Raw genomic sequence first — 15,487 nt, 5'->3', positions numbered from 1 at the left:
AGGGGCCCTAAGCGGAAATATAAGTGTTTTAAATCCAGGGAGGAGGACGTTTTTCTCCGGTTAGAAGAAGACATTCGTTGGGGTGAGACCATGGATTTTGCGGACCGTGTCTTGGTCGGTCGCATCCGTGGCCGTAGTTACTCGGCTGCACGATTGAAGCAGTGGGCAGCGGATGTTTGGGGTCACCATCTGGTTGATATCCCATTTGTGCAGACCTTCGTGCGGGGATGGTTCGCACTCCGTTTCGCGCGTGCAGACCATACTAACTGGGTACTCTCATCATACTGGCATTTTGACCATGCACCGGTGCTTCTGAAAAGATGGACTCCTCTCTTCGACCCTGAGACGGAGCAAATTGGCATTGGACCAGTATGGATTAGGCTACCTGGTCTACCACTCCAGTACTGGTCAGAGGACATCTTTAAGAGGATTGGGAATGCTATCGGTGTTTATATGGGATATGATAAATCCTATCTGCAGACTGGAATGATGGCATACGCCAGGATTCTCATTAATCTGGACACGAGAGGGGGCCTGCTGGAATACATTACGATCCAATGGAGGGATACTGAACGCAGGCAGATCATCGACTATGAAGGAGTTCCATATAGATGTCGCCGTTGCCACAAGGTGGGCCACCTATACAGAGACTGCCCACTCCTCAAGAAATCTGGTACATTCGGCTCTGAAGATGCAGCTCCTCAGCCGCGGGACACCCAACCTGAGAACCAGCCTGATCAGAACACTGAGGCACCGGTACCCCCTCCGATCGAGGAAGAACCTGAGAAAGCTGGAACTGATGGAGATGCAGGGGTACCCTCTGATCCGCAGCCGGTCCCGTCTGATCTGCAGACGACCATTGGACAAGAGGATCTGACGCTTTCGGGTAAGTCACCTTACTTTTCTCTGTCCAATCCTACTTCATGTATGACTTTGGGCATATCTTCTCATTTATCTGCACCTGCATCCGGCATTTCAATATATCCTTCTTCTCCACATGCGCCCCATCCCATACATAATCACTCGCATTCCTCTCTCTCATGCACCATTCCACAGCCCTCACCGGTGGCTCCTCCATCCAGAATCTCTTCGTCGCTGGCCTCCCCCTCTCGAATCACATCTCCATCTCCGCCCCGCTACTCCCTCCGGCCCCGCTCTAAAGACCGAGGACCTGATGCTGTTGGATTTGATCTCAGTCAAACTCCATTTCACAAGGCCTCCAGGGGCAGACCCTCCCGTATATCCAAGGCTAGACACACTGCTGACTCTGAGGTCGCCCTGGGGCGACAGCAAACCATCATTCGGGCCCTTAGAGCGAGGAATGGCCCTGCACCCATTCCCTAATGAAATTTTTGTCTTTCAACTGCCGGGGGTTTGCTAGTTCAGCCAAAAAACTAGCCCTCAGGAGACTTCTCCTTACATCACAGATGGACTTCGTTTTCCTACAAGAGACTCTCTGTCATGCTGACCCCCTCATTCGAACTCTCTCTGGCTGGCTTCCTTCCTGGACCTTCCATGCTTTGGATGCGTCTGGAAGATCAGGGGGTTTGGCAATTGGGGTCAATAATAAAGTTGTGGAGATCAAGAACACTTTTGGAGGGAGAGGGTTTATTGGAATGGACATCTGCACTCATACAGCTGTTAATGACATCAGGATAATCAATGTATATGGTCCCTGTTCTGACCGAGCTAATTATTGGAGTAACCTTCTTACTTCGGAGCTGTTTCAGGCAGACAATATTATACTTGGAGGGGACCTTAACTTCTCTATTGGTTATAGTGAATCATGGGGACACTCTGCTCAGATCGACTCTCTTTCTGATACTATTTCCAGCTTACTGGAGGACCATCACTGGGTCGACATACCGTCTGCCAAGCTCCAATACACATGGACCAATAACAGGAGTGGTGATCAGAGCCTTGCTAGGCGGCTAGATAGATTCCTCATTAAGGAAGCCCTAGTCAATGTACTTCCCAGAGTCCGGCAATGGGTTGGCACAGGGGGCATATCTGATCACCGTCCTATCTTCTTAGAAGCTGAAGATATTGCCCACAAGATTAAGAGCCCCTATAAGTTCAATGCAGCTTGGCTACAAGATCCCTCATTTATACATCTGGTGCATAACTTTTGGCGAACCAACGCTATCAGAGATGATGAGGATATCTCAGAGGGTTTCGTGAGGAAACTCAAGGAACTTAAGCAACTCACCAAGAATTGGGCTCACCACAAGCGAATTCAGGATAATTTAATTCTCAAGGAAGCTGAAAAGGTCATTGCTGAATTTGAGGAATCCTCTGATGGGACTTTCCCCTCAGCGGCTTGTAAGGAGAATTACATTGCCCTGATTGCTAAGCGCACTCAAATTCTGAAAGAAAGAGAAGAAGGATGGAGACTCAGAAGCAGAGCTATATGGCTCACTGAAGGAGATGCAAACACTAAATTTTATCATAAGTTTGCAAATGGGCGTAAAGTAATCAATACTATCTGGGAACTAAGGAATGCACAAGGGGACTCTGTCACTTCACAACGGAACCTGACCAGATTAGCCACCGAACATTTCAGAGGCATCTATAGAGCACCTGCACAGGCAAATATCATGGAAATTATGAGAGTGGCCGAACTTTTTCCCAGATACATCGAGCAGGAAGATGCAGACGAACTGCAGAAGGAAGTGACGATGGCAGAATTAGAAGCTACATTGAAATGGTTCAAGAAAGACAAGAGTCCTGGACCTGACGGATGGACTATAGAATTCTATCTTGCTTTCTTTGATCTCATAGGCCAAGACCTCCTGAATGTAGTTGAAGATAGCAGAAAAAGAGGTCGCATTTCCTCTGCCATTAAATCTACCTTCATAGCTCTTATTCCCAAGTCAAGCGCCCCTTGCACTTTTGATGACTTCCGGCCTATATCACTCTGCAATTGCCTTTACAAGATCATTGCTAAAACCATTGCCAACCGACTCAAGCCTATACTTTCTCAGCACATCTCTGCAGAACAGTTTGCATTCCTTCACCATCGCCAGATCCATGAGGCCATCGCTTCCGCTCAAGAACTGCTGCATACCATGCATATCAAAAAACAGAAAGGTATGATCCTTAAGGTTGATCTTTCCAAAGCATTTGATCGTACCAATTGGCTTTATCTGAGGCTGCTGCTTACTCATCTGGGCTTCCCCTATGAGTTCATCAAATGGACCATGAGCTGTATCACTGATGTCTCTTACAGTGTACTTCTAAATGGGGAAGCCTCCTCCTTCTTTACTTCTGAGAGAGGACTTAGACAGGGTTGCCCTCTCTCCCCCCTGTTGTTTTTACTCATCATGGAAGGGCTGAGTAGAATACTTTCTTCTGCTCGTGATAGACAACTACTTACTGGTATCAAGATTACTGATCATCTCATCCTCACACACCTTCTTTTTGTTGACGATATCCTTATCTTTCTCAATGGCGGCATTGGAGACTCTACCACCCTCCATAACTCATTTCATTTTTTTCAACATGCTACTGGAATGATGATCAATGTATAGAAATCCTCCATCACCTCATATGGATGCTCTGTCAATGAAGTTGCATTTGCAAATCAGCGATTTCCTTATAATAACCTGACCCTGGCAGATGGTATTAAATATCTTGGCTTCCGATTGAAGCCTAATGGTTACAGGATCGCTGACTGGTTGTGGCTGATTGCCAAAGTGGAAAAGAGATTACAAGTTTGGTATCACCGTTATCTTTCCCGTGCAGGCAGGCTCATTCTTATCAAGGCAGTGATTGAGGCCACTCCAGTTTATTGGATGGCCCTGACTTGGATACCGAAGGGTATTCTCAACAGATTACAGCATATTTGTAGCAGGTTTCTTTGGAAGGGTCACCAGCCGGGTAGGATATTTGCATGGGTGAAATGGGACACTATTGCAAGACCTAAGCGCTGGGGGGGATGGGGTATCAAGCGACTTGACCTCTTCTCTAGAGCTCTGGCTGCCAAACTTGGTTGGCAGCTACTCACCTCAGAAAGTCTCTGGACCAAAGTTGCAAGCGCAAAATACATATGGCCTTTGAATGTGATGGACTGGATATGTAGTGAACGAAGAGTGCATCATAACATATCCTCCATCTGGAAAGCTGTCATTGGTACCCTTCCTTTACTCCGAGAAAGTTTAACTTGGCGCATCAAGGCTGGAAATGCTGTACGTATTGGCCTGGATCCCTGGGTTGGATGTGGAAATACTCACAGACTCTCTGCAGGCATCATCCAACACCTTAATGACAGGGGCATAACTCACATCATGCACATTGGGGATCAGGCCAACTCATCATTTCTTCATCAAGCTTGGACCAGTGCTCAAGCACTTGACATTCCGGCGCAATGGCACGATGAATGGACTGTATTTACGGATGCACTTTCTCAAGCCCACATCAGACTTACAGATGGCCCCGACGAAATCATTTGGGCTTTTTCTAAACATGGATATTATACCCCGAAACTCGGCTATTTAAAGCTCATGGAGACTCACATACCTCCCGTCATTCAGCCAACTTGGAGGTCATTATGGAAACTCAAGTCTGCCCCGCGTACTAGACTGCTCTTGTGGAATATCATCTTCGACAAAGTACCCACAGGCACTAATTTGATGAAGCGCTCCTTCCACGGACCATTCCGGTGCCACCTCTGCCACCAGGACGAAGAAAGCACATTACATCTATTTCTGACCTGCAGGATCACTGTTCGCTTCTGGAATGACCTCATCTCTCATTTCTCGCATCTGAAACATTGGCATGGAAGCAGTATTATGGAAGCATGGGAAAACTGGAATTCAGAACATTCGGGGAAAGCTATTAATTTACCGCCTCTTGCTTGCTGGGCTATCTGGATTGCCCGGAACCAGGCCATATTCAACCTGAAGGTCCCTCACTGGCAATCTATCCTTCTTCATACCATTGCAGAGTATAACTTAATCCCGGACGAAGAACATACTGGTCCTATCCGCATATTGAGACAACTGGACATTGACAAATCAAAACCTTGGGGTTTTTTTGATGGTTCAGCTCAGGAGGTGGGGTGTGGGGGAGGAGCCATACTTCACCTTAATGAATCACACAGCTATAAGATACAAATCTATCTTGGCAGAGGAACCAATAACTTCTCTGAACTATGCACTGCAAAACACCTCATTCATTTTGCCATTCTTAAAAACTGTAGACATCTCCAGTTATTTGGTGATTCCAAAATTGTATGCAATTGGCTGTCTGGTGCATCACATTGTCATGCATTTACATTAAGGCACATTCTTGATGAGGCAAAGAGGCTGATAACTTCTTTTGACTCATTTACTTGTCTTCATATCTACAGGGAACAAAACACTGATGCTGACCATCTCTCCAAAGAGGCAGCGCACAGGCAAGGAGACAATTGGCTGATTCAGGAGGTGAGAGAAGGGTCATTCTACCAGTATTACCATAGGCCCTTTGATGACCAGATGGAAATCGGGCGCTAAGGCCCATTTACAGTTTCATAATTTTGTAATTTTGCTGTAAATATTTATAGATCTATATGGCTCTCTGCGAAGAGCATCAGACACAAATTTTGTTATACTTTACAGTATCTATTTTGGACAGCTCCCTGCGTGGAGAATGATGTTTATTTTTGATTAAACAGTTTACAGACAGAACTCGATAGGCACTGCTGCCTCTTCTTGAATGCTTCGGCATGTGCAAAATGTAATTTCTCAACTTAATAGAAATTACGACTTTTTCCCAGGGGAAAAAAAAAATAGGAGGTGTGAGAGAAGTTGATTTTCGACCATTTCAATTCCTTTAAAAGCTCCCTTATATTTTTCCTCATGGATTAATTTGATAAGGACTTCTACTACCAACAAAATAAGAAAAGGGGGGGAGTAGGTATCCTTTCCACAACCTGTGAGATGTCTTAGAGAAAGGGGAAGGAGCCCCATGAATGAGGATAATGAAAGAAGTTGACTATAAGCAACCCATCATCCAGTTAATAGTGGCAAGATCCATAACTAGTTTTATCAAAACCAAATGAAGGAAAGTCCAACTAACCTTATCATAGGATTTGGATAAGTCCAACTTAAGAGCAACTTCAGGAATGTTCAACACTTAATGTAATGAGTATCTTCCTAAGCTAATGATATTGCATCATGGATCTTTCTACCATGCAAAAAATCGAATTGCTCATTATATATAATGTCGCTGAAAATCGATTTGATTTGATATGCTTAAAATTTGGAAATTATCTTGTAGATTGTGTTGTAACATGAGATTGGCCTAATATCTTCAAATGATGCCCCATCTTGTTTTTTAAGAATAAGTACAAGAAAGTTTGAGTTAAAATCAAGGTACCTTTTAAGGATTTAATTTTTTTCTTATATATAGTATTGTAGGCGACTATTCTAATTTGAAAAATCATGCATATAGAATGTAGATAAATATTCAATAAAAAACATGTAATTTACTATTAAAATTGGTAAATTTTTGGCGAATATCATCCATTTAATCATATATATGTAAATAATAGGCATATTTTTAACCAAATTGACGAGTTTATTTATTTGTTTATTTATTTATTTATTTATTTATTTTTTTCAAAAAATGTCCAAAAAATAGCCCATTTGTGAAATTTTGTCCCTAAATTTTTCTCTGGTTAAAATCCCCCAACACCTTCCAAGAGTGTTGAGATTCCAAAACTACTTTAAGAATGTCATCTCTGAGAAAGTCATAGAAAGCCATACAAAATTCTACTAGAAGACCATCCTGACTTGGACTTTCCCCTTTTGCATGGAGAAAATAAAGTCCTTTACCTTTTTTCTTTAACTTATTCCTCCAATTCTTAATTCATTTCCTTTGTGAAAATAGGGTTAAATTTGGAAACCAGTTCACAATTTTTATGAATGTGGCAACCCACACTAAGGACTCAAAATGTCCAACCTCTTCGATAGGTTTATTCGTAAAAGAAAGATCCAAAGAATCATCATTCTTGTAGATTTCCCAAATAACATTTTTGTTCTTTTGATAAGAAGCAAACTTATGGAAGAATTTGGTGTTATTCTTTCCCTCCTTAATCCATATGGCTCTACTTTTGAATCTTCATTCACTTTCCTCCTTTTCCAAAGGAGATTGCCAAGTTTAATATTCCAGAGAATAGAAATTGGTTATGTTTTCTTCATATAATATACTACTTGAATTGGTTTCTTAGAGGGATTTAAATCCTTGTTCCACATCATTAAGATGAGCTAGTTGTCTTTCATTGAAACAAATGGACTAATGTTTTGTGCCTACCTTTAGCCTAGAAATGTTTTCTGCAAATTTTACCATGATCAAATAAAGATGAGAAGAACGAAAATGTGCCCAATAATCCTCCACAGTTTTTAAAAATCAACTTTCTAGAACCAAGAGTGGTTGAATATAAGTGACAAAGGATGTGTAATATCCCCTCTATTCATTTATTTAAATTCCTAGAGATTTTCAATAAATTTCCCTAAAAAGAAAAATAATTTTTTTTCCAATAATTTCAGCCAATTTAAACAAATCATGGAACTATCAATAACAAAGCTTGTAAATAATTCTACTACAAAACCCCAACTATTTTATTTATAATTATGAGAGGAAAATTACATCAATTTAATTTGAGGAAAACCTGATGGATAAATCATCTTAAAATACTTGGTTGGATATTCCCTCAACCATTCGTTGGTTCTCTTGTAACTTGATCTACCAACAATTAACAATTTTGCCCTCTTGGAGATATTAATTTTGCTCACCTGGAAGTAACAATTTAGCCCTCTTATAGAATATAATTCATATTTCCTAAGAATGGGAATTCGAACCTGTTGGAAATTTCAATTCAACCTCTCATGTAAACAATAATTTGACCCTCCTAGAATATAAATTCAACCTCCTCCTAAAGCTAGCGATTCGACCTCCATAATTGATCAATTCGGCCTCCTATAAGAAATAACAGTTTGGCCTCCTCAAATTTGATCTCATATGGAAAAATAAAAAATTGGTCTCCCGAGTTTGATAATTTGACCTTTGTTGAAGGAAACGATTTAGCCTCCTCCTAAGGATGATAATCGACCTCCTTGAATAAGCAATTCGACCTCCTCTTGAAGATGGCGATTCACTAGACTAGCTAAGGTGGATATTTCACCACCAAAGCTAATCGACACCAGCTATGGTGTATAGTTTCAACACCGAAGCTGGTCACTGCACAAGGGTTTCCCCTCGCTCCATAAGCTGCTTGAGCTCCAAGTAAATCCACAAATCAAATCTCACACACCCTTTTCCTCAAGCCTCATCCTTATTTTATAACATTTTCCTATTCAACATACCATGGGTGGCTATCAATACCATGGGTCACTTTATTTTCTTAAGTGATATACCACCTTTTATTTACTAATTAAAATAATATCTGATAATTAGTTGGTTGATCCGTTTTTTCCCCGACTATAATCTATGAGGATCATGATAAGTTATTAAGTCAAACTCCCTGTTACTATGGATTAGAAAGGGGCATCACAAAAGGCATATCCATATCTAGAACCATACAAAGGAGAATTGGGAGGTGATCAGAACGACCTCCAATGGACAACCATGATATAATCGATATCTAGGAATTAATTAGGTTAATAGATACCATAAACCTATCCAACCTCTTAGACTCAACATCATCATTTACATGAAAATTTTCTCAAGTTGGGGAGATTTTGATAGGCCTAGGGTCCACTAGGTGGTGATGCATGAAGAGTGTCAAGAAAAATTCATTTCGGGGACCTAGTCATAGGTTTGACCTCCATACCTCCTTTTAAAAAAGGGAAATATTTAAATCTCCTCCTAAGATGAGATCTAGACCTATTAGCACTCATGTGTTGGTGAGACCTTCACAAAAAGGATTCATATTTGAATATGGGTCATAAATGTTGAGGACCAATATTTCGATGGCAAGCTCCTTTCCCTTCAAACAAACAAAAAATGCCAACTTATGGACCAAAGAATCAACTTCCATTAACATTGGACTCCAATCAATGAGTAGACGTCCAGAGAGCCCCATTACATCAAGTGCAACAAATGACCATTTTTTTAGCCAAAACTTTGCCATCACTTTTGTTATGTCCCCTTCTACCATTATTTCTAGAATGAGAATAATACTCAGATTGTGAGATTTGATGTGACATTTGAGGGTTATATTTTCTGGGGCACCCCTAACCATTTGGCATTGAAAGCGAGATAAATCATGATCGAGGGGATTTTAGGTCCATGTTGCTGGTCCATTGGCTCTAGAAATGCTCAATATTTAGAAGTGGCTTTGGAAAAGCTCAAAAATCAAGGTCATTGGATTGAAGTGGAACTAGGGTCGGATCGAATATCTCAATGTGAGATTTCCAACGGCGTGAATGAAACCTCAATCCAAGTTCATATGTGAAAGTTATGGTCGTCATAATTCTGGTCAAATTAGCCTCAGTCGCAGCCACTAACGAGGAATTTATCGACGCCTGGATTTCGGTTCCAAAATGGGCGAATTTGTCATCTCTTTAATTTTGCCAATAACCCTAAAAATCCGTCAAACGAATTTTGAATAATCGTTTTGAAAATAATAAAAAAATATAAAAATTGGTTGGAGGGTCATCGACCTAGCCAACCGAATGTCATATATGTATTATATATGATGGGAGAGCAACCCACCGGTGGACTCACCCAACCAACCATCCATCATATGCATATCAAACGAGGCCGACGAGATTCGAACTCGCCTGACCTACTGGCTGGCCCACCCACGGGCGGTTCCACACTCCACCACAACACAAAAAATAAAACAACTGCCGTAAAAATGCACTAATATAAGGCGCCACGGAATTCGATCCTAGGCAGACCGTAACCAAACAAACCCACCTTCCAATGGCCATTTTGACCATTGGAGTGGCACCTGATGATTATGTGAAGACTCCACCCCTAAGGATGATCCAAAAGACATTTGCACCATCATATTTCATCAGTCAACAAAGTCTTTTAACTCTACTTCTATCTTCTCATCATCTTTCTTGTACCCAGATTCCACACCCTGTGGGGAATTATAATAAGTGATACTAGAAATGATGAGTTTTTGAGTTTGTAATAGGCCTAGGATGTTGAGACTTGAACAACAAATGAGTACACCTTGGAGTGTTTTTTTATCTATTTAATTATCCCTTCTTTTTCAAAGGCGGATAATTTTTTGGGTTTTTTCATTCACTTTTTACCCCAAAGCCGGGGTGACGGTTTGAAGGTTGAGCCCCTAACACATATCAGTGTCTAGAGTTGATGTATATTACCATACTAGATCACACAAAAAATTTTGTGGAATTTGGTTAGGTCTAGGTAGTCATTTTTTAATTTTTTTAGATTTCTCGCATGTAAAAAATTGTAAATAAACTTGTATTTAAATTGTAATAAGTGTAGTTTAGAGAAGTTGTATGGGGTATGAGTAATCAAAATTACACCTCTCACCCTAAAATTTCTACTATGACACATGTTTATGGGTTAATAATGTGTTTTAGACCCTCAAAACCTACATTTCCTAAGTTTAGTGGAAATTGTGGCATTTAATGAGGCTAGAATTAAATAAAATAGAGAGAAATAAATTATTCCATGTGACAAAATGAGGTGGAAATGACTTGGAAATAATCCTAAGTCAAAGAGGTGAGTCAAAGGACATGTGGAAGATGACTGAGCACACTGCATCATAAATACACCATTATTTCATAAAATCGAATTTCCCAGAGATAAAGTAGCAGTTGCACTTGTGGAAAATCTAATTTATTAGAGGAGCTCATGCACTGAAGGAATATTCCATGGTATATTTGGACTGAAGATTAGGTGGTGGCTCATCTCACACTTATCTCAAGTTCTTCTACTCTTAGCATTCCATGCTTGAGGATTACAAGTTTCACTTGCCCAGACTACGAGTTGCACATGGAGGAACCACGCAGTTCATGGAGGAATCACGTAGAGCTATCCAGAGATCATCTACATATGTGGCATCACTTAGTTCGAATTTGAATTTGTTGACTAGAGTTATCATTGTACTTGGATTCACTCATGGATGAGTTTACTATGCCATATATGGAATTCGATTTCCCTTGATGTGCACATATGGAATTTCACTTTGCTATGATGTATCTATCTTCTCCACATGGAACTTGAGTTATCTTTCTTCGGGATTTGCTCCAAGTTCAGTTCTCACATGAATTCTTCCTTTGTATTTTCTCCCAAATCTCTATATAATGAGGCTATATGCTCTCATATTGTATCATGTGATAAACTATTGGGCTTGAGGAAACTCTGCCATTTTGTACTTGCATAGTTTCTTAATACAATCAAGACTTTGGGGCTATCTCACTGGTGTTCTCTTGGCGTTATGAGGTGATGTTATCTCATACTACTACTATTGTATTTAATTTCTTTCGCATGTTGAATTAATATTAGTTTATGCTTGCCATCTTGCTTGGATTGATGTGTGCAAGCTATCTTGCACATATAATTGATTTAGAGTAGTATTCTAGGGATAAGCTTGCCAATTCATTTTAGGAGGAATGCTTGGTTTATATTATTCATTATATTTCGCTAATCTTGTGAAAACTAATACGTGTTCAGGTGTATAGGAAAGATATTTTGTATTGTGTGTAGGAATCCATCTGGAAGTGGGAGAAATCTCAATTAGATCAACTCACTCCTAGAGTCACAATGATCCAAGACTCAGCCATTTTTTCGCTCCAAATTTTCCATCCAACAAAGAGCAAAAGGGAGTTTTCTTAGTATATAGCTACTTGATCATCCATTTAAATTCAAAAATACTTCTTTGATTCTAGTTCTTTCAAAGTTATATCTCCTATTCAAGAGTCATTTCCAAAGCTAGGCAAGTATGGGGTTCACTCCCATTACTTGAGCTAGTACTTTGTATATTAAATTCGAAGTTTATTTTTGGTTTCTTTTTCCTAATTTCACATTGACAATTGGTTTTTTTTGTTTTGTTTTGTAGCCCATAGGCTTGAGCATTAGGCAACATGGAGCTTAAGGAGAAGATTTGGATAACTACTCACTTGTGTGTATGCAGGACCCCCTCACGCTATCTAAAGACTAATTTCTAGGGAGGCCATAAGCACTTGGGAGAGAGTTGCAAACTCATCGAGGCCGTGGGCCTTTTGAGCCTTGTGAATCTCTTTTGGAGAGTTTTTTTTCCATCTTCAAGTTTGTTGTTGTTATATTTTTTGGGGAGAGAGTCAAGCTTTGTTAGAGTCCCATCTTTGTAAAGACCTTTCTCGTATTGCGGGCTTCCCTCTTAGAAGCATTTTTACCCTCTTTAAGTGCTAATAAAAGATTAAAAAAATTGTTGGATGGAGCTTGGGATTTTTCCCATGGCATCCCCCTTCCTCATTTAGAAGAGGGATTCTTGTGGGTGGCCTAATATTGCTTTTAGTTTTTCTTAGCTTTTTTGCTTTTAATTTCATATTGTGCATGCTTAAAATCAAGATTCTTGTGGGTGGTCTAATATTTCTTTTAGTTTTTCATAGTTTTCTAGCTTTTAATTTCATATTGTGCAAGCTTAAAATCAACACATTTCACTCCACATGAAAGTTTTACTAATCTTGTATTTAAATTCCCACATGCATATGCTCTCAAGTTTTACAAACTATTTCTCTTTGAAGCATTTTCATGAAGCATTAGTTTAATTTGGAGAATTAACACAATTTTCACTTCATCTAGGAATTTTAATATAGGAAGGCCCCAAGCCTCACTAAAACTTACCTTCAACTTAAGTTGGTTGAATAGACTTTTAGGGCCCCTCTACCTCTATTGACTCCTCATTATGAGATCCAAATATTTGGGCGAGGATGAGGCCTGGGGACTAGAGTTCAATTGTAACCTTGCCTTAGCACTAATCAAATAAAATGAACCAAGAACAACATTCCATCACATTTGCTTTGATTTAAAGTCTCACATGCAAATATTATTTCAAGAGGAACATTAGATGCAAGCATTGTAATCTCTTTTAATTTTGCAACAAGTTTAATTTTCTTGTACTTGGAAATTGACTCATATTTTAGTTTAATTGCATATTGTCATGAATGGTTGATTTCACTTTCAAGCACTATTATTTTGGATTGCAAACTTAATTGCATGTTGTCGTCTTGGTCTAACATTTGAGTTCTTTTTGTATCTTTTTGAGCAATATAGTTTCCATGCTTTGATTTGTAGACTTATTCATCTTGAAAGAATTTATAATATCTTGTGCTAACAATTTATTGTTTCACTTTTCAGGATTATTTGGCTTTCCATTTGGAAGCATTTCACTTCATTTTAAGCAAATACAATTTCATTTTTTAAATAGTAATACTTGGAAGGCACTGGTTGTTTATGTATTTCATGCTTATCTTATGATGATTATTGTTCATATCAGTTTTTGCTTATAAATCTTAAAAAGGTAATTTATTTAACTTTGACAATTCTCCTAGAAACTCACATCTTTTTTAACTTAAATTTTCATTATTGACCACCCCTCTTAGCTAACCTAGGAGATAACTTTAACGGAGAGAGTCAGGATTAGTTTGACAACCCCTTTTGTGAGTTCCCTGCCACTAACCACACCTTGTGGGGTTGAAGGATTTTCTCACTGACTCGTAGGTAGGTGTAGGCAGCAGGGTCAACATCTTTGGCACCGTTGCCGGGGGCAAGCTTTCTTGTACCTGCGAAATCGACTAACCTTTTGGTTTTAGCATTTTTGAACTTTAGATTTAGATTCTTGCTCAAGTGGCGACTCCACTTAATCCAAATTTTGCAAGAGTCTCTACTAGGAGAAATTCAAGTGGTCTAGTTAGCCTCTCCCTTGATCTTGAAAGGGTTTTTAGACAAAGGTTGAATAGACTTTCTCGTAGTAGAGCTCTTGCTAGTCTTGGGCAAGAGGTTATTTCTGATATTCATTTGCTTTTTCAAGAACAAGTAGAGCCTATCATCATGAATAAAACTTTTGCTCCTTGTGACTTCACTAACATAAATGGCTATCCTCACAATTTTCCTGACAAGATTATTGAAAAGTTGCCTTCCTTTCAAGGTAGCAATGCCATTAGTGCTACATCACACGTGAACAACTTTAATGTTTGTATCTTTAAATGGAGTAACACTGCTAAGTATGAGGATGTGAAGATGAGACTTTTTGTTTTATCTTTAGAAGAGAATGCTCTTGATTAGCTCACTGAGCAACCTGCTAACTCATATAACTCTTTACAAGCCATTCTAACTACATTTTTAGAGAATTTTGGAGAAAAGAAGGAAAATAGGCATTTGACCAATTCCATTAGCAACATGAAGAAAAATGAGAATGAAACCATGGAGGAGTTTAACAAGAGATTCAATGAATTAGTAAAAAACATGTCTTCTACTATTAAACCTCCTGATGAATTTCTTTTATGCTCATATCTAGATGCTTTTGGGGTTGACACTACCTATGAGTTGAGGACAAGGAAAATTTTAAGAACCCCCCTAAATTTATAAATATAATAAATGGGCGAATCTCCATGATATATAGGAAAAATGGAAGGCGATTTTATCAATAATATAATATGTATATATAATTTTTTGGTGAATCTCTCACCAGACATGGCGAAAATTTTACTAAATTATAAAATCTTGTAAGATATTGGCGAGTCTTTCGCTAAATAATAAAACTTTGTAAAGTCATAGTGAATCTTAGCATAGGCTACATGCTGGTTTAATTCCCCCATTTAAATAGGCTACATTCCAGGTGAATACCATGGGTCAATACCATGTGCCATTTTGGTGAATACCATGGGTCAATACCATGTGCTATTTTTATTTTTATTAATTCTAATATTAGGGTTAATAATGGTTTTTTGCATGGTATTAATAACAATCTAGTCCATGGTATTTGTCCCATAGTATTTTGGCCATAGGTTTCACCTAAATATAACACATTTTTTGAGTGTTCGTAAATATAAGGTGACTTATGGAGTAAATATAAAAAAATGTTTTATTTGTTTACCATACCTCTCGTTTATTTATATTTTAATTAATTTACCATACCTCTTTTACAAATATGGTATTTGGCCCATAGGATTCACTTAAATAAAACCTCTTTCTTGAGCCTTCATAAATAGAACGAGGGTTATGGACTAAATATAAAAAGAGGTTTTATTTATTTACGATACGTCTAGTTTATTTATATTTTTATTTATTTAACATACCTTTTGAGTAAGTATAAAAAGACATTTTATTTATTTACCATACCTCCACTTTACTTATATTTTTATTTGTTTACAGCCTTACATGTATATAAGGTGACTTATGGAGTAAATATAAAAAATGTTATATTTATTTACCATACCTCTTTTATAAATATGGTATTTGGCCCATAGGATTCACTTAAATAAAACCTATTCTTGAAAATGGGCGAATGGATTCACTTAAATAAAACCTATTC

General features: G+C 38.8%; 1 protein-coding gene across 1 annotated transcript in view; it reads left to right on the top strand.

Annotated features, from left to right (window-relative positions):
• Nucleotides 1-1,427: 1,427 nt before the first annotated feature.
• LOC149239313 (uncharacterized) overlaps nt 1,428-15,487 on the top strand; it is a 34,957-nt gene continuing 20,897 nt past the window's right edge. The window contains exons 1-4 of the mRNA XM_089369825.1: nt 1,428-3,230; nt 3,531-5,059; nt 5,351-5,426; nt 5,546-5,624. Of these exons, the coding sequence (XP_089225951.1) occupies nt 1,428-3,230; nt 3,531-5,059; nt 5,351-5,426; nt 5,546-5,624 (3,487 nt within the window). The remainder of the gene's footprint in view (nt 3,231-3,530; nt 5,060-5,350; nt 5,427-5,545; nt 5,625-15,487) is intronic.

The sequence above is a fragment of the Pinus tabuliformis genome, chromosome 8, assembly GCF_031772625.1.
Source record: "Pinus tabuliformis cultivar Carrire ecotype Pingquan chromosome 8, CPIR1, whole genome shotgun sequence".
NCBI classification, from domain to species: Eukaryota; Viridiplantae; Streptophyta; class Pinopsida; order Pinales; family Pinaceae; genus Pinus; species Pinus tabuliformis.
This window is presented reverse-complemented; position numbering and strand designations above follow the sequence as displayed.